Source organism: Chrysemys picta, chromosome 4, assembly GCF_011386835.1.
Source record: "Chrysemys picta bellii isolate R12L10 chromosome 4, ASM1138683v2, whole genome shotgun sequence".
NCBI classification, from domain to species: domain Eukaryota; kingdom Metazoa; phylum Chordata; order Testudines; family Emydidae; genus Chrysemys; species Chrysemys picta.
The window spans coordinates 38,455,661-38,481,197 of record NC_088794.1 but is presented as its reverse complement, the minus strand read 5'-3'; the positions used below and the strand labels follow the sequence as shown (position 1 = coordinate 38,481,197).

The 25,537-nt window shown below is 40.7% G+C and overlaps 1 protein-coding gene across 7 annotated transcripts in view; it reads right to left on the bottom strand.

Annotated features, from left to right (window-relative positions):
* Positions 1 to 25,537, bottom strand: part of KCNQ1 (potassium voltage-gated channel subfamily Q member 1) — a 553,010-nt gene that overhangs the window by 386,058 nt on the left and 141,415 nt on the right. For all 7 annotated transcript variants that reach the window (XM_005306858.4, XM_065594691.1, XM_005306857.5 and 4 more), the window contains exons 3-5: positions 4,557 to 4,683; positions 1,177 to 1,255; positions 14 to 110 (exon numbers count right to left, since the gene is read on the bottom strand). In XM_005306858.4, the coding sequence (XP_005306915.2) occupies positions 14 to 110; positions 1,177 to 1,255; positions 4,557 to 4,683 (303 nt within the window). The remainder of the gene's footprint in view (positions 1 to 13; positions 111 to 1,176; positions 1,256 to 4,556; positions 4,684 to 25,537) is intronic.

Below are 25,537 nucleotides of genomic sequence, written 5' to 3'. Positions count from 1 at the left end.
AGATCTAACTTACTTGTCTGTGTATGAAAACTACTGATCCCAACAGTCTCCATGTGCCACCCTGACGGTCAACATGCAGCATTCGTAGGATCTGGAGAAAGCGGATACCCCTGGAATACAAATTTTAAATAAGTGAAGCTACAAGGCTCTGAGGATACAAGAGAAGCGATACAGGGGGAGGGGAAGCTTTTTTCAAATGATAAATTAAAATACATTGATTACATCACAGTCAGGTTACTACATTAAGCTTACAGGTTCCTCCCTTTCCCCCATCTTTTATTCAGCTCAGCCTATTAGACAAATATGAGCAGCTGTGGGGGAAGGGGAATAGGCTTTCACTTGTATGGTTGGCAGGAATGCCCAATGATTCATGAATTCTAGAAACAGATTGTGAATATTATGGAGATTGTTCCCTGGCTAATCTTCATGTATCTGGTGCTATCTTTTAAGAGTTTCAAAAGGGAAGCAGAGTGGGCAGAAACAGATAACCTTCCACAGCTAGAAATTTAGCTACCTTTTCTTTGGTCTTTTCATCTACTGGGCTGGAGAACAATTTGAGTTTCCAGAAGCTTTTACATAGTTGATCATGGAAATAATGCTCCAAGCAACTACAGGATATGCTTTGTAGTAGAGAGCCACCACAGTCACAGAGCATCACTGCAACTAAAATTCAACCCATCATTCAGCGAAACCTACCAGGCTGACCCACCTGAACACACGAGATATGTTCAGTCAATTGTTGGCACATGGAACTTCCCTCAATATCTTTTCCAACAGTCAATCTCTAACTCCAAATATACTATTAAGAACAGCATAAAAAACTCAGTAGATATCCAAAAAAACAAAAAAGTTGGTAAAAACCATATGACTAGCTGGCAAACATGAACAAAATTTGAGTGCATCATTACTATTTTGTGGATGAAGTTTTTGTGAAGCTCTAGTGTTATTACGGTATATACAATTTCATTATTATAAGTAGGAAGATGTGAGGGAATTACTCTGATCTACACCAGTGCCTGGTAACTGAGATCATAATCTGGTCTGTTGTGTCAACACAGATGCCAAAGCGGTGACCACTTCTAAAATTTAAGAACTGTTACAGGGAGAGGAGAGACTGAAATAATAAACCTTTAATAAAACAGACCACGTTCTCTTCAATTATTGATAAATTATTACCTGATAGCTGAGGTTGCAAAGACTTGACCTTTGGAGCCCACACAAAGAACTATCATTGAAGCAACAACTACAATTAAATCTGGAAAATAAAATAAAAATAAAAATAAAATAAAAATAAAAATAAGTGAAGATAATAAGTTCAAGGCTTAATGCAATGCTTTGATAAGATTGTGATTTAAATCCAACGCTGATATTATTTTAACTGTGAGAAGGGTGAAATTTTTAGAGCGCACCATCCAAATAAAGTTTTAGGATTCTATATCTCAACACCTCTGCTGTAACATAGAAAGAAAATACATAATTCTGTAGTAAAAATGGTTTTATTGCCATGAGTCAGGGATGGCTAAATTTTTAATTAGTGGCAAAACTAGATGTGGCACGGATCATTCCAATAGTGTCAAAAAAACAATGATATGTTCTATATACCCTACATATTATACAGTGTTTTCTCATAGCAGTTTTTAAAATGTACAGGCACAGGTTTTCACTACTCCCATCTATAAAATCAGGCGACTTAGTAACATGAATCCAACTGGTTGAGACCCGGAAAAGAGTGAAATGTGTAACTAATAGATTTTACAAGCCTCTAAAAACTAACTAAAATAGCTTTACTATGCAGAATATTGTCAGGAGGTAAGGTCTGATATCTTGGAGCCTACCAAGGATAGAAACAAGTCCTGCATACCAATAGCAAGTTGGGAATCGCTCCCTTCCAATAGCATAAAGCTCTACCTGGTGTGGCAGATAGGCAATTACCTGTGATATCTTTGTGAGATCTTACTGTATTAAGTGTATGTATCATTGTGGGCCAGAGATTGTATGTAATTCCCTGGGAGAGGATGACCACAGCTCCTCCAGGAAGTAAGAAAAGAGGGAGATGATTAGGCAAATTCACTAAGGTTGTAATGCTTCCAGAGAGGAACCACCACCTGGAGAGGCTCACATATTTATATAGTTTACAATGCATTTTCCAGGGAGCAACAGACAAAAAAGATTTTGGATTAACAGCCTGTGTTTAAACTGACTGAGGGCCTTCCTTCTGATCCAGCAAACAAACTGGGCCTTCTGTCCAAAGAGGGGGGCAATCCTTGGGGAAGGTTTGGAAGGACTGAAACCTACCAGAGTCCAAGGTTACCGTTAGGGTGACCTCTGGTAAGCCTTTTAGAATGTGTGTAGGTTCTTTTATTGTTTTCTCTGTAAAGCTTTTATCTTAAGAACAAAGGTGCTTGCTTAGAAAGACCTGTGAGGTAACTTGTAACCATTGGCAATTACACTGTTTATAGCCTTTGGAGAGAAAGCAAGGTGCAGGCAGTCTGTCTTGCTGGGGATACCACAGTGTAGGCTGGGAACTGTGCAGACTGGAAAACCCCAGCTCAGAAGAGAGAGAGACATGGGTCTCCACCCAAGAGAGATGACAACTGAGGAGCCAGGATCCTAGAGTGAGTGCCCTAGTTGGATCACGGAGGGGAGAATACAGGGTCACTTGCCCTGGATTGCAACAACTGGCATATAAAATCCTCACAGTTTGAGAGAGATCTATCCTTAAAGTATCGTAAGAGTGCCATTGCTCTAGGGCAGAACATTGTAAAGCCTGGGCCCAGGCAAGGGTAATTTTGGGAAGAAAGTACACATTTTGGAAAAAGAAGGAAATAACTTTACAGCATTTTTTTTTAAAGGCCACTGTTTGAAGCTGCTCAGGGATTTGGAATGCTAGTAGTAATTTCAGGAGAGATGGATTAACGGACAGAGCCCTGGGGAAGCAGTCAAAGGCGCATGACACTTACAGTCACATATGGAATACAGTTATGTAATACAGACATAGAGAGGCTAAGCCATGAATTAATGAACAATTCTGTGCTCTTATGAATTACTAGGGTGCAGCATTTTTGTCCATTGCCTTTAGAAATTTTGCAGTCATCCCCATGAAGATATGGATGCCCACTGGTATAACTAAACCCCTTTCTCTGTCTTGTCTATTTAGATTGTAAATTCTTCAGGGCAAGCACTGTCTACTACTCTTTGTACAGTGCCTAGCAGAGTAGGACTCTGATTGTCTATGGTTCCTAGGTGCTACCATAAGAAATATGACAAAGGATAACAAAAACAAGAACTGAAGGGTAAGTATTCTGAAAATCTTTACTAGCTGAAGCATTCAAGGAATTAAGGAGGAGATTTTAAAGGCCACACAGGCCAGTTAAACACCCACCTTCCACTGAAAGTCAAAGGCAGCTGGGTGCCTAACTTCCACATGTGCCTTTGAAAAAAAAAATCTCACCCTACGAGCATGAAAATAATAGTTTATAATTACATGTCACCTGCCAGACACCAGTGTGCTCTAGGTAGCTCAATCCAAAAACAGAGTAAACTAACATTAAAATATTAAGATGGACCTAACATATAGAGGTCATTTGGTTTTGTTTAGGGTTACCATATCTAATAAATAAAAAAACAGGACCCTCCACGGGCCCTGGCCCCGCCCATTTCCCCACCCCTAGCCCCGCCCCAACTCCACCCCTTCCCCGCCCTAACTCCGCCCCCTCCTCCCTCCCACTCCCAGCCATGGGGAAAGGGCTGACCCAGCGCTACCGGCTTCACGGTTTGCCGGGCAGCCCCCAGACCCTGTGCCCCCGGCCGGTGCTTCCCCAGCGCAGCTGGAGCCCGGGAGGGGAAGCGCCCAGCCGGGGGCGCAGGGTCTGGAGGCTGCCCGGCAAACCGTGAAGCCGGTAGCGCTCGGGCTTTGGGCAGCCCCTATGCCTCCGGACCCTGCGCCCCCAGCCGGGAACTTCCCCTCCCGGGCTCCGGAGGCGCAGGGTCCGGAGGCACGGGGGCTGCCCGAAGCTGGTAGCGCTCGGGCAGCCCGGCTCTTAAACAGAGCCGAAGAGTCGGGGAGGAGCAGAGCCACGATTTTCCCGGACATGTTCGGCTTTTTGGCAATTCCCCCCGGATGGGGGTTTGACTGCCGAAAAGCCGGACATGTCCGGGAAAAAGAGGACGTATGGTAACCCTAGTTTGTTTAAAAATAAACAGTTGCAGCGATTACAAGATGTGCGCAATGCTGAAGTTATAGAAGCCATTTAGGGAGACAGGATTGTATGCAAGTCTTATTTCTGGCAAAACTTCAGTTCAACTGCGAAAGGAAAGTCTCTTTTCTGGGAAAGAGAATCAAGTTGAAAGATTTTTTTTTCTTTAAAAGAAGGAACTAACAATGCCACAGATTCCTCAGAACGTTCAGTTCTGCGCAGATACTAGTGACAAATGTTCTTGTTCTAACTTGGCTGGAATCTCTAGGGAAACTCCATTTATTTTTAAATGTTCAAGGTGTTTATAGGAATGTGGCTTTTTCTCAGTAATTATGACATGTTCAAATCATGTATACTTACCAATGATAGAAATAGGCTTCCTAGCAAAACGAAGCCTTCCCCATAATCCAACATATTTACTACGGCATCCTGCTGACCATAAGCGAACCACATACTCCGTTCCAAAAAACACCACTAATACAATTTCCTAGGGGAAAAAAAGATAGGGAACTAGATTAATTTTCTAGTTTACATATTCTCTCTCTTCTTTCAGATGACATTAAGGAACACAGAAAATGAAATGTAAAACTTGGAAAGAAGAAAAGTATGCAATATGCCAAGAAGATCCAAACTACAAAACCTCAGGAAAACTGTGTAAGCAATGGGAAATGTATGATAAAGAATATGTTTAAATACCAGAATGGCATGCTGTTTGGATCTTCTCTATGTGCTAAACCTGAAACCATTCTGCATAAATTTACTTGGCTTCAATAATTCAAACAGAAAGTTGCTTGACTTAGCCAAAGAAAACAAGCAGACTCTACATTCACAAGACAAATATTTTGCTAGTATATCTCATTTCCAGAAAAAGTACACTGTACACACCATTTGCAGTATCATCTTAGCCAGCCATTTACCCACCCTTTTATAGCCTAAGTGCAACCCACACTTTTAAAAGTAACATTTCTGATACCAGGTTACAGCTTGATAGTTTCCAGGCAGTTTTAAAACATGGGGTGAAATCCTGTCCCCAGCCCCTAAAGTCAATGGGAGTCTTAAGCAGGGTTAGGAGTTCACCTATGGAACAAAGTGAAGTAAAGGTGGATAACTATGGTCCAAAATGGGGCTAAAGTTCTGAGCTTTTGTAAGAAATATACAAGAATATGGTTCAGAAATTTGGTTAAAACACAGTTCTGTGACAGCTACACTACCAGACTGAATATTTAAACATTTCAGGGGACTGACCCAGGAGTTTCCAAAGTGTACAGTGAATGGAATGGAAGGGTCTAACATCCATTTGCATCTCTCAGGGAAAGAATGATACAAAATTGGAACTTACTCAGTATGATTTTCAATGCACTTTTTTTTTTAAATCCCCAGACAGTAGCTTTTTGTCAATTAGCAGGTGAAGGAGTTTTGATTATATTTTTTTCGAAGTAACAGAAAGTTGCAATCCCATATTTCTTTTATTTAGAAGCCACATTCAATTAGTATCTGGCCTCACTGAATAGCCGAGCTTAGCTCTAAGTAGAAATCATCCCCTATTTAGAGCAAAAAGGGAAAATAACCACCTTTAATAGAAGCTGTGGCTTCTAAATGAAAATACCCAGGACTTGGCATGTAACATGTTAAAATGTTCATGAGGTATAACATTTTATTACCTTTTAATTATATTTTAAAACTAAACTGCTTGGTTTGTTGGAGAGACAAGACAGGCGAGGCAATATCTTTTATTGGACCAAATTCTGTTGGTGAGAGAGAGAAGCTGAAGTTGGTCCAATAAAAGATAGTACCTCACCCACCTTGCCTCTCTAATATCCTGAGATTGACACAGCGACAACAACACTGCATACACCAATGGTTTGTTGGAGCAGTTTGGTGTCTGAGTAAACTAGAATGACAAAAGCCAAGCAGTGCTTCGGCATCTGAGGAGCCCAATTGTTGCTGAAGAGAATAGGGCATGCCGCTAATCAACATTTGTCCTCTAAGGCTAAATAATATTACTAGTCTGTGACATCTATGCCTGTATGTCATGATATTGCACGACTGGATGATGCTGATGATGGGAAAAGAAATGCGCTGAAGAAAGTGACCACTTTTAGCTTAAACACAAGTGTAATTGATTTTTAATCAATTAAAATACTTAAGGCGAAATACTGGTCAATCGGAGTATTGCTTTAGAGGTTAAAAGAGCAATAGGGCTGCTGAGGGGAAAAAAGAGCAATGATTCTTATTTATCATGGGCCCAGTCCACTGACTTTAATGGGAGTCGGACTGGGCTCTAAAATTCCAGCATTCTGATGGTGCATTAAACTGCTCATCCCTGGTGCTAAGTTGTGCAGATGCAAGTTAAAGACACTACAATATTTTTCAAAAGGCAGGAGGATATCAGCCAACATTCCTTCTCTTAACATGACGAGCTCTAATGCCCCGGGCTTTCTGTACGCTGTTGCTAGGTGCATGAGGGTAGCTATCACAATTGTCTGCAAAGTTACTGTGCTCCTGAGAGGTTTCCAGGTTCAAGAAAATTAAATGATATTGGCTGGATCCTTGGCTGCTGTAAAGATGGATATTGGCCAATTTACATCAGCTGAGGAACTGGACCATAGTCACTTCTAATGTGTGGAAGGAATAAACAGGAAACCTTGGGAGAATTTTATTCAGAAACATTTGTTACACAACAACATTTTTTGAAAACCTAATGGGCATTCATTTGTAACACAGTATAAAACAATACAATATACTATGCCTAACACAGTAACTTCACATGCAGTAGGATTCCCCTTTTGTTTAGCTTAATTAAATACATTTTAAACCTACACTGAAATGCAAATGAGAACACTATCCTGTCTATTAAAATAGTGATTAGTACTAGGACAAGACTGTTGTCTATTTTATGACATTGTACTGATTTATAAGATATAATCAACAAGCTCTAATATATTAGTACATTTCTATATTGTAGCAGGCTAATATAGCCTCTTTCATGACTAATATGAAGGAAACTCCCTCAGTGAAAGACAATGACAAATCATTAAGCAGAGAGCTAGCTGTTTCTTTCATACAAAAGAAGTTATTTGAGCAACAAACCTATGGCCTCAACTCATATGTGTGGTTCACACAATAGTGTTCAGACTGCCCAATAGGGATTAACAAAACCAAAAAAGAAAAGATTTTCTTGGAAGGAAAAATGGGAAAGTTAAATTTTATGCACAATAACAAATGCAATTTTTGTATCAAAAACTGTAGGATTATCAAGATTATAGTTTCATTATTATAACAAGAAGGGGGAAACCAAATCCTTGGCTGTGTTTTGTTGGTTTTTTTAAATGTGTGTGTTTTTTGTGTGCGAAATTTGCATTAGAGTTGTGTGGTTTTTTTTTTTTTTAAAGACTCTCCATGGTTCATTGGATAACAGGAACACTGGCAAGTATGCAAATGTGGGCTGTCCCAAAGACAATGAAACAGACATGTAGTCAATGGTTACTGTCATCCAGTTCTTTGCGTGACATGCAGACAAGCTTAGAGAACATTGATTGTTCTATAGACTCCTGTGACTGGAGGGAACGACCAGTCGGCTTACACCAAGACACATTTTTCACTCCTGACGTTTTGATAAAGGCTTATTGACCTAAATGAGACCCAAGTTATTCAGGGAACATCAGGGGTGAAAGTGCACAAGCTGTTCTTCATGGTCATACACAAAAACTCCAGGTATCCATTAGCAACTGGCAAATTCCCCCTCCCCTACCCGTGGCGGTGTGACAGACAAAAGTGTTTTTAATATCTTGCCTTGTATAAGCCAAATAAATAATCTAGTGGGGGAGGAGGAGACGGATGAATTTTTGTCACTACATTTATACGTTAGCTGCCAGATAAGTTGCAGACAGGAGTGAGAAAAGTTATTGATATTTGTAATGACTGTCCTGAGTTATTTTAAAGACAAATTCAGCTGTCCTCATAAACTACTGGAATATTCCCTTCACAATCCTTCAGTAGCTGAGGTTTTGGTGATTTTTATGGTAATTTTCTAAAATAATATGCACTATTTTACAAAAGCGAACTGAGCAAATGTTGGGGGCTTGATTCTCATCTCACACTGGGGTCAATCAGGCGTCAAATCAATGAAATGAAGAGTTATCCTTGTATGAAACAGGACTGTAAGTCACATCTCACACCTGGACTTTTAATAAATCTGAGTTACACTAGGGATGAATTTGGCCCATTATTTATTGCAGAATACTTTTTCTGGCTGCTTGGTTAGCACACGACCACTGAATGCATTGTCCAGAAAAGGCCAATGTGTTTCTGCATGTGACCCATGGACTAGCAATAATGGAACAAGAATACAAGAAGATTTAAAACAAAACCAGCAGAGTGAAAAAACAAGGGAGGAGAAGGAAAAATGGAAGGGAAAAGGGTAGGGTAAACAGGGTAGATGAGAAAGAATGGTTGATTTGGAAGAGGAGACTTTTTGCTGCAAACACAAGGCACTGCATTATGGAATGGAGTTGGGAGGGCCTGCTGAACCAGTACAGCTGTAATTCTTATGGTTCCCCTTCCACAGGGGGACACAAGCAATGCTTGCAAAATGACTGAGAAAGCACCTGTATGCATGTGGATGCATAGTATTGTGCAGGCCCGGCAACCTCAAGACACTACAGACAACTGTTTCAAGTAACTTTTTCACCTAGAATAGACAGTCCCCTCATTGTTCTCTTAAAGGAATCGCAGGATTTTCCCTTGAAGTTGCACTATGTTATATAGAATGCAGCAAGATCAGATAGCCTAGGCAAACAGGTAAGCACACAGACTTGGAGACAAAGTCAACAAGAAGGTAAACGTCCTGACTTGACTGTAGCGGAGATTTAAAAGAAAGAAAGAAAGAAAGAAAGAAAGAAAGAAAGAAAGAAAGAAAATTATGTTTTCCTCATACTCAGAATGCATATTGAGAAACTGAAAGTGCCAAAAACTGTTATATAATATATAGGAGGTTTCAGTTTAATTTTTGTTTTTTCAAATATCTTACACTCAATCTTTACAAGTTAAAAACAACATTTAAAAAAAAACGTTAAAAGCCAAAACATTTTAGCTTCTCCTGCAGAGCCTTTATTTTTACTTTAGAAAGTTTAGTGTTCTTTGCCAAAATTCCTTATCTAGCATATTTGGCACTGACTGATGTGGGTTAAACTAATAGCAATGGAAAACATTAAAAACAGGGCAATGGTATCACGCTTCTATCTTCAGGGTTCCATAAATTAGTCCTAAGTTACTGGACATCAGTAAAGCCTTTTATAAATGTTTTTAATTAGAATGAAATAATATTTACCCAAACCTACTCATGTTTTGAATAAGTGAAGCTTATGATGAAAGAGAGTTGGAAAAGCTGATTGTTTTGCCTTTCTATTTCCCCCTTAATCACAACTGGGAGCATAATACAATAACTCTGGGGTCCATGAAGATCCTGCTGGTATGTATTTTTAGACTGGAATTTTCAAAAGGAACCAGACAATTAAATCTTATTGAATTTCAATAGGAGTTGGGCACCTAACTCCCTTAGGCACTTTTGAAAACCTGAGCCTTGATGTCCTTAGTTTTCTACTCACTAGCTTACTCCAAATCCCAGTGAAGGCAATGGGAGTTTCTCCACTGACTTCAACAGACACTGGAGCAGGCCCCAGGTGTGTCAGTTCTGAGGCATAACTTTGCATGTTAAGGCACACTCTCTGAGCACCTGTGTTTCTGACTGGAGTTTTCACATACTGTCATCTTTGACAAGCCTTTCCTCATAACACAGTGTATTCGGCAACAACATCCAAAAGGTTAAAGATGAGATTGAGCAGGAATTTGTGCACATAAATGACACCAAGCCTTCACACTTAGTTTATGGTACTGATTTTAGTTTGGAGTTACTCAGTTATGCTTACAGGGACATCTTCCCCCCACCCTTCCACAGAATGTTCTATTAACTGGTCTTTAAAGCTGGAATATTTGGCAAGTAAGAGGAAGTGTCAACCTCCTCATGTCTGCCAAAATGATAAAATAACTCATTTCTGTATATTTCAGGAACATGGACTTCAGGGCTTCATAAAAGTCTCTGGAAGAAATTCATAGAGGGCTCTATCCTGCAGAAGAGGGTGGAGCAGTACGACTCCAATCCAGCCAAGTACTTAAACACACACACAACTTAAATCCCATTGAATTCAACAGCACTACTCACATACGTAACTTTAAGCACATGCTTAAGTGCTTTTGCTGGTTAAATGCCAGTGTGCGCTCAGCACCTTGCAGGATCCAGTTCACAGTATTTAAAAGAGACAGGGGTGAAATCCTGGCCTCAGTGAAGTCAATGACAAAGCTCCCATTGACTTCTATTGGGCAGGATTTCAACCCCAGAACGTGTGTGTGTATTTTTCTCCTCTCTCTACCGCGTACACACATGCACCCCTTTTGTAGTACAGACAATATATTACAGAATCACAGAAATGTAGGGCTGAAGGGACTTCAAGAAGTCACCCCTGACAGGTGTTTGTCCAACCTGTTTATAAAAACGTCCAATGACGGGGATTCCACACCCTCCCTTGGAAGCCTATTCCAGTGCTTAACTATCCTTATAGTTAGAAATTTTTTCCTAATATCGAACCTAAATCTCCCTTACTGCAGATCCAGAGTGGAAAGGAACAGTCAGAAACCATTAAAGATTCAGTGTAAGCCATGCAGTCTATATTTTTTCTGATAGGAAACTTTGCATGATTAACACTGTTTACCCAGAGGCTAACCATTTTCCCATAAATGATTATTTTTGCCCTGTCTGCTGTCTCATCTTATGGTATTTATTCAACAGCCTACATCATTCATTTTCATAAAAAGCTGATTCTCCTCCTCCTCATCCTGCATTGTGCAATTCATAAATCTTCCCCCCCTTTCACAATGGACATCCAATTTATTAAATGGATCGTTTCTTTCAGAAAGAAAAAAACTAAACCATTATCTGTCTTACCCAAACTGCAGCACCACCATTTATAAGGAAGGATCTATCCATTATCAGCCTAAATATTATAACTTACCCTGCAAGAGCTTCATTTTATGCACTTAAAGTGAAATATGAAGATAGATCTTACAATATCAGTTAAGGGCCAAATTCTGCCCCCTACTGTGCCCATAGCACAAAGATCATTAGACATCAGTAGTTTCAAATATACTAATTAATGTGGAGATTTTGTGTTTGAAGCCAGATTGCAGAGGTAAACAGAATTCAGTGCAGGCTTCATTTTAAACAGGGCTGGTTGAAAATTTGTGAAGAGTTTTAATGAAAAATTTAAAAATATGTTTCATTCCATGGGTTTCAAAAAGGAACAATTTTTTGTTTGTGAAATTGTTTTCAAAAACTGTTAATTTTCACTTTTGCCTCCTCTCCGTCCCTTTTCCCCCTTTTTCATTTTATGACTGAAAGAAAATAGGAAACACAGAGGGGAAAAAATGGAAGGAGAAAAAAATGAAATCTTTAATATTTTCATTTTTCACTTTTCTTTAAAACAATGGAAAATTTCAAATAAAATGTTTTTTGAAAAAAAATGCTATTTTTCAACAGATGAATTTTTCATTTTACAAATTTTGAACAGCTCTAATTTTTAACAATTGCTAGGGATTTTTGGTACATTTTGTACATGCACATTGCTGAATCATCTGCAGATTTAAGACAGTAAGGGGGGTATTTTGAATGTGCCATGTAGAAAATTTAGAGCCTGATTGCTCCTTCTGTGGAAAACTTGCAAGATGGGGCCCTATAAGGGAGGAAATCTCCATGAAGTTCTTTTCCCTTGAATAGATATCACCCTGGTTATCTCTTTGAAGAGGCAAGGTTGGTCCCCTCCCTCTTCTCCCTATCAAATGAGCTGTGGGAGACCAGGGACTTCTTTGCAGCTCAGGTCCCACATCTTGTAAGGATGACTTGACTGGAATGGTGCTGCCAGGAAGTCCCCAGACCTCAGGTGTCTTCAGAACCCTTCTTCCCACTTAAAAAAGGAACCCTGCCTGGAAGGGGGAGTATGGAAAAGTATTATAGTCTCAGGATATCCTTCTTCACCTTGAGCTCCAGAGCAGGAAGCGGAATGTGTATTTCCCACACACACTACCTTAGCCTTACTCCAGGCCTGCTCACCTGTGCATCCTCCACAGAGCCCAGGAAAAGGGTTATAGCTGAACCCCTCCCTTTAGCATTTTAGGTGATCCTCCACATGTAGATGAGTATGGTTATGGTGCTAGCCTGGTTCCTAGGAGACCAGGGTTCAATTCCTTCCTCCACTACAGACATCCTGCATGACTTTGGGCAAATCACAGTCTCTCTGTGCCTCAGATCCCCATCTGTAAAATGTGGGTGACAGCACTTCCCTATCTGAAGAGGATATTGTGAGATGCGCAGACACTACTGTAATGAAGGCCATATAGTTACCATGCCTGGATGGATAGATGGATGTAGGGGATACCAACAGGCCCATAAATACTTGTCTCCCTCCAAATGGGTATGCTGAGCAACTTGGTCCCACAGAACTACTGTCCATGCTACGGTTAAAAATTTATGCTAACAATGACTATGTTGAAGAGTGGTCCTTCCTAGCAAAGTTCTAGCATAATTTCCCTACTTGGTGAGAGCAGGGATGTTTTCCCTCAGATTACTGAGGGATAAACCTGTGCTATAGATGCATCTGGGGAGTTGTCCTCTAGCAGAACAACCCCTCTGTCCATGTTGGTCAAACTATTTCATCCAAATCTTAATTTGATTGCTGATTACTGATTACTACTCAAGTCAAGCAAAACCAACGACACACAAAAATATAAGACACACACCATGCAGCAGCTGTGCTTGGAATTATTGATTTAATTTCATCCCAAACAACAACAAAGGAACATTTATCCCAGAATTGTCATTAAGTTCACTGTTTAGGCCTCACTAATGACAATTCTGGGATAAATGTTCCACAAAGGGAAGTAGCCTGTTCCAGGCCTATGCCTGACACAGTGTACTATCCCTGGCACACTGGCTTAGGTATGCTAGCCAATGCATCGGGATAGTCCCTGTCCACTTGCACAGGGGGAAGGAGGATATGTAGCAGATGCTGCTCTCCTCCCTACAATTGAGAGAAGGGGAGGTAAGAGGGTGCCTTATGCCCTCGCACAGCCACTAAACTGGAGCAAAATCTGACCCTACATTTTTAAATTTAAAGAGGAAAAAGTCCAAATTTTCCCCTTGCACTAGATTACTGATTTGTTATTTCAACATTTACCTTTAGTTTGATTAAATGTATGGTACTGTAACATGATGAGCAGCAGGGGTAATTATGGAAATGCTGTCACAGCTCCATAGTAAAGGCAGCATTGAGTATTACATTTAAAGCACGTTGTGTGTGAATATGTAAATTTTAGTTAATCAGTTGATAGTCTGTCACAAACTCCCCTCAGAATTAATTTAACAGGATTTGAATCTGCAGAATACCAAATGTTGAAGGCCTGTAAAAAAAAGGAGTAAAATATTGAGCTGGGGACATGGCTCTCAGCATCTCACTTAAGTTTTGTACAACATCATTACAGATGTTAACTACATTTGCAGATGATACTAAATTGAGAGGAGTTGCAAACATCAATGGGGACTGAAAAAGAAGACAAAGAACCAAAAGTTATTAGAAAAATGAAATTAGACAAAGGCAGGTTAATATGTCAAAGGAAAAATCACTATTCAACAGGAGGAAGAAGTTTGGGAAGCAGTAGCACAGGAAGAGAACAAAGGGTGATGTAGTGGACAGAAAATTAGCCCTCAGTTTGCAGAGCTATAAAGCAGCAAAAAGATAAATGCAACCTGGTCTTTTTGCATATCGGTACCAAATTCACAGCCGTGAAAAACGTGTCACGGACCATGAAATCTGGTCTCCCCGTGTGAAATTTAGTCTTTTGTGTGCTTTTACTCTATACTATACGGATTTCACGGGGGAAGCCAGCGTTTCTCAAATTGGGGGTCCTGACCCAAAGAGAGTTTCAGGGGTGTCGCAAGGTTATTTTAGGAGGGTCGCGGTATTGCCACCCTTACTTCTGCACTGCTTTCAGAGCTGGGTGGCTGGAGAGCAGTGGCTGTTGGCCAGGCTCCCAGCTTTAAAGGCAGCGCCTGCCAGCAACAGCACAGAATTAAGGGTAGCAATACCATACCATACCCTTACTTCTGTACTGCTGCCTTCAGAGTTGGGTTAAGACCCCTACAGTTATAACAATGTGAAATTTCAGATTTAAATATCTGAAGTAATGACATTTATTATTTTTAAATTTCTATAACCGTGAAATTGACCAAAATGGACCCTGAATTTGGTAGGGCCCTACTTATAGGCATCAGGCCACAGGATATGGAGGTACTGTCCCTCTCTACTGTGTAGGGCAGGAGTGCAGATCATGACCAGAGCCTCCAGAGGGTTTGCTAGGAAATGCCGTGGGTCCATGGTGCTCCTCAGTTTCACATTTCCAGCCCCAATTCAGCCTCTGAAGAATGTAAACATGGCTTCTGATTCAGCGTGCTCAGGGGAGCTAGGCCGGGCCCCAGCTCCGCTCCTGCGCCTCTTTGCAAGTAGATGGCAGGAAGAACAGAGATGAAGATAGCTCCTAGTACCCATGCCCTTTCCTTCTCCAAATGAAGAACAGGAGGGAGCAGTGGGCCTGGAGCTGCTGGAGAAGAAAGTTGTTGGGGATGAATGAGTTTGAGGGTGGGTAGAAGAGGCAGATGACCGGAGGGGAAGGTAAGGGACTGCTCTTATATTCTTCATCTAGCACAATGGGGCCACAATCTCAAATGGGGCCTCTAGGTGTCAGGGCCGGCTCCAGGGTTGGGGCCACTCCAAGCCGCCCCCCCCCCCCCCCCAAAAAAAAGGTGCGATCGCGATCTGTGGCGGCAATTCAGCGGGAGGTCCTTTGCTCCGAGCAGAAGTGAGGGACTGTCCGCCGAATTGCCGCCGAATAGCTGGACCTGCCGCCCCTCTCCGGAGCGGCCGCCCCAAGCACCAGCTTTCCAGGCTAGTGCCTGGAGCCGGCCCTGCTTGGTGTTAACATCATAAATAAAATTTAAAAAAAAAACCACCCCCACCACCACCTTCAGACTTGGCCTGTGAGGCATGAGATCCTTCAACTCCTACTGACTTCAATAGGAGTGGAGGGTATTCAGCACTTTGCAGGACTGAGCCCTTAAAACATTGGGGTGCAAAGGAAGGGAACACAGCACTGTATGGGGAGGGGAGAACTAGGCCAAAAGAGGGAGAGACAAGAAAAGAGAAGCACCACCACTGAAAACAGGATGGGAGAGAGAAAAGAGATACAGATTTTTAAACTTGAGTAGCATCTCCTCTCTCGTCATCCTGTATTGTGTGAGGCTAGATGGCAACTCATATTTTGAGGTAAGATAAGTTTTGAAAATGATATGACTCCAACAATGAGGTAAATCACCAATAGCAGGATGCGATTTAAACAGATTATCAGCTAACCCAGAGCTAGATTTCTATCCCAAGTAATGACAATATTCTGCAATAAAAGTTTAGCTATTATTAAATTTCAAATTAATTTATTTTTATTTCAACCACCACCAGATTTCTGCCATAGGAGAAAGTGAATTTTGAATAGGTTCTTTTTCAGAATCAGTGGAAGGTGAGGTGAGAGAAGGCTGTTAAGCTTTTAAACAAAAATTCAAGGTGATCAGAAGCCAGGCATTCTTTTTACACATGTGGGCAATCACTGGTCAGTTATTGGTATCACACTCCCTGATAAGAGTTCATGTACCATATTTCTATTTGACATTTCCATAAACACAACTTGCTTGTGCCTCAACATACTTGAATTCTCTCCCAGGTCTGCTCCAGGGAATATGCATCATGCTCTTCCACACAGCTGCAATAACAGTCACACACTAAACCTGTAGTCCAGGCACTTAATACACCTCACAGGAAAACACATGTGCTAGTTTAAGCTAATAAAAAACCCTCTCAAATGCCATATGTGGAGAGCCCATTCAGTCAACATTTTAATGTTGCTTCTAAAGTTTGTGAAGGAGGAGAGGAGAATTATTTGACATACAAATAAACCTCACTGAAGGCAACAAAGTCAGCACTGGAGCTAAGTGGCAAATAAGCTTCACATACTGAAGGCAAATAGTTTCCTTCTCTCTCTGATTTACCGGGTGAGTTCCAGTCAGTAAGTGTAAAATGATTGCGGCTAATCCTGATTCACTGAATGATATAGGCATACCAAGATGGGAGGTTAATTTATATCAAGCAAAGCAAACGACTAACCCAGTACATAGTCTCCCTAGAGCTTTGATAATGTTCCAAACAGACCAAACTACACTTCCATTTCCAAAATGAAGATTTTGGCCAGATCTCTCTGAAGTTACATACTCCATTAACCAAACTACCGTTACGTGCAAAGACTTATATTTTTAGTCAGATTCATGTTTCTATCAATCTCAGGTCCAACATAAATAAATGGTGCAACAGAGGCAGCTCTTTGCAGAATTCAGAGTTACAGAATGAGTATGCTAGTTTTGTGGAACTCCCTTAATTCACAATCACATTTTCCCCCTTCCAAACAAAGGACAAATGCACCATTCATTGGTGGAAAAAAGGTTCCCTGAAAACTCTCTCAATGACAGTTGGACAGACTTCCAAGATAACATATGCCTCAAGAAAATACTAGGTATTAAATGGAATTAATTTATAAGAAATGCCAAGATTTGTCAGAGAGATCAACAACCCCTTATCAAAAAAGTTATCTAGAAAATATGATGAAAATACCTGGCACATGTGTTAAGAATGAAGCCAGAGCATCTGTTATGGCAGACGTGCATTGGGCAGCTGGAGGAACACATAAAAAGAGCCGACCAAAAGACTCCCTCTGCCAAAAATTACTCAGAGATGGAAAAATTATGGGATTTAGCAGAGGATATGCAAAGAGCGGCCCATGACAGACATGCATTAAGCGACATCCGAAGAAGTGGGCTGTAGTCCACGAAAGCTTATGCTCTAATAAATTTGTTAGTCTCTAAGGTGCCACAAGTACTCCTGTTCTTTTTGTGGATACAGTCTAACACGGCTGCTACTCTGAAACCTGGAATTATTCAGATTCAGAAGTTTGCATTAGAGTCTCAAAATCACTGCTATTACTGGGACAACAGAATAGCTGTGTTGTTGTTGAACTATACTAATCTGTTGTGCCAGTTAAATTATAGTGGTGCTATTGCACTGCTATATTACTGCATTATTATTAAGTTTGGGTTCAGTTTTTTACTTAAAGCAAGGATTCCATCTTTGTTTTAATGTGCATCTTCCCCAAATTTCTAGTATGTCTTCTGAATGGAATAGCTGAAACCTCTGGAAATTTTAAACTAAATCTGTTACTTAGTTTAGGAGTTAAATTTCAGAAAAGTGGGACCTTTAAGGAATTTCCAGTGTCTGACCTTTTTTCAAATCCCCTTTGCAATGAAATGGATGGATTATTAGCCTTCAAACTTTATATCCAGTTAAAACTCATTGCCACTACCTTTGGAGTATATATTTGAAAATACTAGTTTATAATTAAGCACATTTATTATTTTTTGCCTCTCTCTTTACATTATATTCACAATTTTCCTTTACTCAAAAATAGTCGCTGTTCCCATAATTTACTATTTGTTATTTGTACTGTAGTAATGTCCAGGAGCCCCAGTCATGGAGCAGGACCTCAGTGTGCTAAGTGATGTACAAACACAGAACAAAAAGATGCCCCCTAACCCAAAGAGCTTACCAATCTAAGTAGGGGGTTGAAGCTCATGCTCTCACTAAAGATATTACTACTACACTAGTAGGGGAGTGTAGGTTTGTGCCCCTACTAAAGATGGTCACTGTTTCCAATTGTTTTGAGTAAAATTGAAGCCACAGGCTGCCCTCAAAAAAGATGCAGTGCCAATTCTCTAACATCCACCATCATTCTTCTCAACCTTCAAATTTGTGACAAAAGCAAAGAAAATGTGAGACAAATGACTGAAATATGGATCTTGTGTCTGTTATATGTGTCATATATGATACAATACATGCAGGCCCCTATAACTTGAGCTAATTATCCTTTATATAAAGCCACTATAATTAGGTGGTTGGGCATTAGGACTTCTTGGATTAATTCCCAGGTCTGGGATGAGAATGTAATCTAGTAGTTAGAACAGGGGCAACACAGTCAGAGAGCCCCTGTTTTCTATTCCTGACTCTGGGAGAGGAGTACGTCTAGCAGTTAGAAACAGCATTCCCAAGCACATCGATTTGCCAATTTCTTTCTCAGTGGATAACAGTAGGATCTGACATATTAAGGACCTGGGCTCTATTTTCAGCTTTGCTAAAAATAACCTTGTTGAAGGGCCTTAATTACAACTTCTGCTTCCCCACAAACATGTAACACACTGCATACTTACCTTGTACACAAATATCAATTGCTAATTTGCTGAGATTGTAATTGAACAGTTTTTGTATTTTACTAGGAGGGAGATTGATAGTGTGTACTAGGTGTTTCCTTATCAGCTGGATGCAAAAGTTCCATGGGTCAATGCAAAGTCTAATCAGTGGAAACAAGCTAGGCATGAGGGTATAGTAAAGCGGCACCCTATTACTTGGCATTTCCATGCTTTTTAGGGTTTGCATGGGGGCAGAGGGAATATCACACTTAACCACCTTAATCCCTAAATAGAACAATTCAGAGCAGGCAGCATATTTTCCCCCTAAATGACAAGGGAAATGGAAACATTACCCTGTTAAACCTACAGGCTTTCATTAAGATTCCATAAGGAAAGGGCTTTACATATTCAGAGGACTGATTTACATTAAGGTCCTTTTGCACTGTTCTGACAATGTAAAGGGGCTTTAGAGTGGGCATAAATTACATTTACACCTATTTTAAGGAATGTATAAATGAGAATCAGGACCACAGAGTCTTATCTCCTTTCCAATCCTTCAGTTTTATGCCACACAACTGGGTTAGAAGCCCAAAGTGTTTTCCCTTCAAATAATACAGACCTCTAGTGAATGCACATTGCAATTGCAGGCAACATAAAAACCTTCAGCCTGCAGTAAATGTTGTCCTAAATATTTATCCAACAGAAATTGCCTACCATGCACCCTAAGTTTTCACTTGTCTGAATCATGTCCAATTGGAACTGAGGTGGAGAAGGCAAATAATCTCACTTTACTTGTCCTGATGTTTAATGTATATAGTCATAAAGCAGGGGTTCTCAAACTGGGGATCGGGACCCATCGGGGGTTGCGAGGTTATTACATGGGGGATGGATCGCGAGTTGTCAGCCTCCACTTCAAACCCTGCTTTGCCTCCAGCATTTACAATGGTGTTAAATATATAAAGTGTTTTTAATTTATAAGCGGGGGGGGGTGTCGCACTCAGAGGCTTACTGTGTGAAAGGGGTCACCAGCAGGGCCGGCTTTAGGACCTGCGGGGCCCGATTCCGCGGTCCGGGTCTTCAGTGGCACTTCGGCGGTGGGGGGTCTGCTCCACGTCTTCCGCGGTACTGAAGGATCGCCGCCGCAGACCGCAGAGCGTGCCCCTCCCCCCACCGCAGACCCCGGAGCAGACCCCCCCACCGCCAAAATGCCGCCGGAGCGGACTGCAACCGGGTGAGCCTAAGGCGCAGGGCCTTCTTAGGCATGGCCTGTCTTACCCGCGGAGCCCGATTCCAGGGAATCGGGGGAATGGGTCCAAAGCCAGCCCTGGTCACCAGTACAAAATTTGAGAACCACTGTAAAGCCTGGTGCATGTTTTTGAAGCATTGTTGCATGTCCTTGCAGCACTAGATGCTTTTATCCCCTGTCCTTGTAGAGCTGATTAGGGCAGATCCTCAGATGGTATAAACGATCATAGCTCCATTTATTGAATCTGCTCTAACAACATTCCATTATCATGACATCATATTTTTGTCCCCGTTGACAAATTCCTAAAGCTAGCAATGAAGCATCTTTTTAAATGACATGTTTTGTAGCACTCAAAAAGTAGTTTATATAGGATAATACTGTTTTGGGGTTTGCAGTTTGTGAGTACTAGCAACAAATACTTTATGCTAGGAAGAAACAAAATTACTTCCTATCAGGTCTTAACTCATTTACCATGAAGAAAGCCACAAAAGCTCTGATTTTAAACACATTTTATGCATGAGTTGCAGATTGTTGGAATGATATCTTCAATCAATTTGTATAATACTCTTTAGTCTATGAGCTAGAAAAGACTGGTGGTTGTATGCTAAGTGTTTAGTTTTCAGTGCAACAGGAAGGGGTTAGCATTATGGGACTCCTGTTAGTACCAGGAGTCACATGTTGCTGACTAAACCAGCATTGTGCTAAAAGGTAACTCAGAAGGATGGATCTTATTTAATTCCATGTTGAATAGAGGGTGGGTAAGCTTAAAAAAAGAAAAAAGAAATAGGCCATTACAAAACTGGAGATATGTGTACACTCTAGCTGGCTCGTACACCCCTGTACTGATGTTTTCCATGGAAATTCTGGCTGTGTTAGCTTTGGCAGCAATTAAAGACTCTTTCTGGAATCTTTAAAAACATCCAGGAGTGCCTTTCAACTTTTATTCATGCCCTGTGACTTTACTTTTATTAATTAAAGCAATAAAAGCAGGCTGGTTTCGCCTTACTTTCAACTCATTTTAGTGTTAGAAAAATTAAATAGATAAACCAGCCAAAAGCTGGGCACATAGAAACTCCACACAGGTATGCTATTTCTCTTTATTTTGAGAGCTCAGATGCTTTTCTTGGGAATCTCTAAAACTTCCAGTAGTTTTGTGTACTTGGTCTAAGAAGGCATCGTGACAAGGAGAGAGAAAAATAAGGAGAGGTTTGAAAGTTTACCCTGTTTCAAGGTGTCAGTTTATACCTTTCAGGCTATTACATTTTACTGCTGTTCAATACAATGTATATGACTGAATCACATACAATATGATCATATGACTATGCAGCAGAATTTACTCAATTCTGGTAGGAGGAATATTTCTGGCATTTTGTTTTATCTGAGTCACAGGGCTAAAATTTGGCTGTAAAACTTTAACACTATATGGTCTATTCTGCAGTCACCACAGCAAGCTAAATTCTGACCTCCTTGTTCACACCAAATGTCACCCTATTCCATGAACAGTCCCACTGAGGTCAATGTAAATACCCTTTAGGTCAGGTACTATCACTCATGAGTAAGTACATCAGAATCAAGCCCTGTATGTGGGGAGGGGATGGTTACACTTGTAAATCCCCAAGAATGGATGGGAGAACATACTACTTAATGTATAGCACGATGAAATTTTTTCATAAGTTTGTATCTATATATCCATTTGCACCCCCCATCCCCACACTATTCCAAATACTAACTAAAACATTAAAATTCTCACTTACAGCACATGTAATACATTTCATTCATGTTGTGTGTGCAAAAAAAACATGACAGTTATACCACATTACTTAAACACTAACTTGTTGGCTAAACAGTGACCAAATATGAAAACTGTCTACAAGTACTTGAGTATTGTAAACATCTGGGGTGGCATGGGGGGGATTGTTGACAGTTGTCCTATTAGCTTGGAGTAGTGGGATAAAATGGAGTAAAAGAAAATAGAGGCTATCAGAAGGCATGCCCTGAGAGTGAGGTTTATTGGATAGTGTAATTCTTCCCCCTATAAATGGTTAACATTTAAACTGCAACTAACCAACATACTGAAGGATATAATTACAGGGAGCTATTTTGCATTGGCAGGAGGATGAACTAGATGACCCAATAGGATTTTGCCCCTCATGTGCCAGTGATCTATGTCCCTGTCTCGATAAAAGAAACAAATAAGCATCAACTAGCTGCTAACCCAAATCTACATGTTTGGAACTGTGGAACCAAGAGGCTTCTATTCAGTTCAATGCAATCTCACATAGAAGAGCTTTGCATGTGGAGGTCATGGTGCAATTACAAGAACAGTAAAACAAGGCAGTTTGTTTTTCCATGTTTATCAGCAATTTTATGCAGACCCTAAACTGGATGATCAGCCTGATTGGGCAGGAAAGGGGTACAATTCTGGGAGAAACGTGTAGTGGGTACTACAGGCATAACACCACATTGGTCTCAATGCTTTATGGTTTGGATAGGGCTCTACCAAATTCACGGCCATGAAAAACATGGCACAGACCGTGAATCCTGGTGTCTCCCGCCCCTCCCTCCCGTGAAATCTGGTCTTGTGTGCTTTTACACTATACTACATAGATTTCATGGGGGAGACCAGCGTTTCTCAAATTGAGGGTCCTGACCCAAAAGGGAGTTGCAGGGGGTTTGCAAGGTTATTTTAGGAGGGTCGTGGTATTGCCACCCTTACTTCTGCGCTTCCTTCAGAGCTGGGTAGCCAGAGAACGGTGGCTGTTGACTGAGGGCCCAGTTCTGCAGGCAGCAGCGCAGAAGTAATGATGGCAATACCACACCATGCCATCCTTACTTCTACGCTGCTGCTGGCGGCAGCTCTGCCTTCAGAGCTGGGCTCCCAGCCAGCAGACACTGATTTCCAGCTGCCCAGCTGAAGGCAGTGCTGCCACCAGCAGCAGCATGGAAGTAAGGGTAGCAGTACCCACAATCCCCCCCTACAATAACCTTGCGACCTGCCCCCACAACTCCTTTTTGGGTCAGGATCCCTACAATTACAACACTATGACATTTCAGATTTAAATAGCTGAAATCATGAAATTTATTACTTTAAAAATCCTATGACCATTAAATTGATCAAAATGGGCCCTGAATTTGGTAGGGCCCTAGGTATAGAGCCTCCAGAAAAGCAAAGAACTGAAAGGTCCTCCTGGAGTGGAAAAGAAAAATGCTCAGGAGGATAAAATAGTACAGTCCTTCTGAACCTTCCCATGCTGGGTTCATCCCTTCTCTTCCTGAATCATTTCAGATCGGTTAAATTTCTTTCACTTACAGATTTCAGCTCTGGTTTGATTTATGTTGGTCTGTCTATGATAACATTTGATTTCCTCATTTTGGGTCCCAAAAATTCTGCAGAGTTTCTTCAGTTTACTGCAGAAAACGCATACAGTTTTATCATGACTAAGGAATAAGTTTCAAATACATATTGTAATAGAATCTCAGTACTCCAGCTCTTGGTACTGTCCTCTAAGTACCATGAAGCAAGGGGTTTCTCCCCTTTCCTCAACATTTATCAAAGATGTCCTCTCTTGATGATATCAGATGTCTGATTCAACTAAGTATGCTCAAACAGAACTCCTGGTGCGGGTTTCTCAAAGGCTGACAACTCAGCTGATCAACCTTAAAGGGAGAGACATATGGTTTGGTCTTTTGCCTGACCAGACATTTTGATTTTCTGGTTCATGATGGTCACAACAACCCACTGAGTTGAACTATTTAGAACTAGTGGCTGGCTGTAGCTGTGAGAAAAATGAACCATTCATTTATCTACACCCCACACATTCAGGATGTTGCTCTGGGGCCCTAGTAGGACACTTGCTTTCCTGCACACATTATAGTTGTGCACAGTACATTCCTGTTACACATAGCATATATTGACATCCACAAAACTGTAATGATTTCCTCGTGTGCAGATTAAAAAACGTGTTCAAATACCAGTTTTTCTAGCAAACTGAAACGGAGCTAATTTACCCCCAAGGTTTCAAGTGGCATGCCACAATCAAATATATCCTGAGCCCACAAGATCTTGTGGAAAAATTAAAGTAGCAGCAATAGCAGGAAACCCATCAGCTGCCATGCACACTATATTCTCCACCTGCCCTATTCTCCATCTGCAGTAAAAAGAAGCTTTCAGAATTTGTTCTATAGAAATCAGCCCAGTGTGTTCCTGTGCTGTACATACAATTTGAACTTTAATAGATTTAAAGAATATTAAAGAATAATAGTTTATATTTGAAAATTAAAATGTTCTGTTCTGAACTGTTTAGGACATTTTCTTGCTGTAACAGAATTTGGAAAGGGCACTGACTTCAGATTTTTCTCCGATCTTTTCTACATAGAGAACAAACAGTAGTAGGTTAACACAGACACAAACCTCTCTCAGTAAACTTAACCTCCAAGGAATTTAACGATTTAAAAAAAATCCAAAATGAGTTTAATGGAAAACAATCACAACAAATAGAAAATTTTAGAACAGAACAATCTTCTTTGAATTCTTAAAATCCAACAAAGATTACGGTGGAAAAAAGGCATAATTTAGAATAAAATAGATTAAAAACAATAGTCTATCTTTAAAAGAAATAGTTTTGTCTAAAAGTAATTAGATAATCTCTGATTTTTCAAACTGCTAAATGAGTCAGTTATTTCTCATGTTCACCATCATAGTATTAAACACAGTCAAAAGTTTCTGTGGTTACTATCAGATGAAACAAGCTGATTTCCCTTGAGAATTAGCTACACTGACCAGATGTCTTTAGCCAGCTATTCCCCAGAATGAGCAGGGAGAGGCACATGCAATGCCTTCTCTGTTACCATGGAGATAGGTTTTCCCATCCACTATGCAGCCCTGCTTATAGTAGCTACCAGCTGTTGTCTAGTCTCACAGTCCATCCGCAGAGACTAAGGAAAAGTGGGAGACCTAGGACTGATCTTCTCCCAGCCTTAGACCCATAAACTTTAACCACAGTTTCCAACCTTCAGTCTACTTAACTGCCACTTTGGCTGATTGCTATTGTTTAAAGCTGTCTTATGGCGTATAGCGTTTCCCCTGCACTGTTTCACAGATCCATAATTGGTCAGCATCAGCTGACAACCGCTGGGTATAACATGCTCCAGGCTCAGGTTTTCCTGACAAAGGATTCTACCCCAACATTCCAATCTAAATGGTTTTATAAACTTAATTCCAAGTCTCCGATACTAGTCAATTTCAGGTTACTGACATTATTCTCACTCCACACTTTCAAACAAAAACTTCTGTGGATTAATGACTCCCTATCCTTCCTGCCAGGCTCGTTAATACCTTAGATTCCCATTGCTTTTTAACCTCCACAGAACATTAATCCCTCTCTGGGCATGATGATGAACCACAGAAAACAACATTGGTTAGGATTTTCATTCTTGCCTTTTCCTTTTGAATGCAGCCAAGTTCAAATGTCTAATTATAACTTTGCAGAGTTAATGATCAATTTAACAAAGGCTTTAGAGTATCTTTGAAGTCAGAACAACAATCCAAAGGGGGTTTATAATATTAACTGCGCAGGGAGCCTACAGAGAGCTTTCTTAAGATTGTTGTTAGCTAAAAGAGACAAAGTCAAGTAATTTCAGAATACCACTTTCATA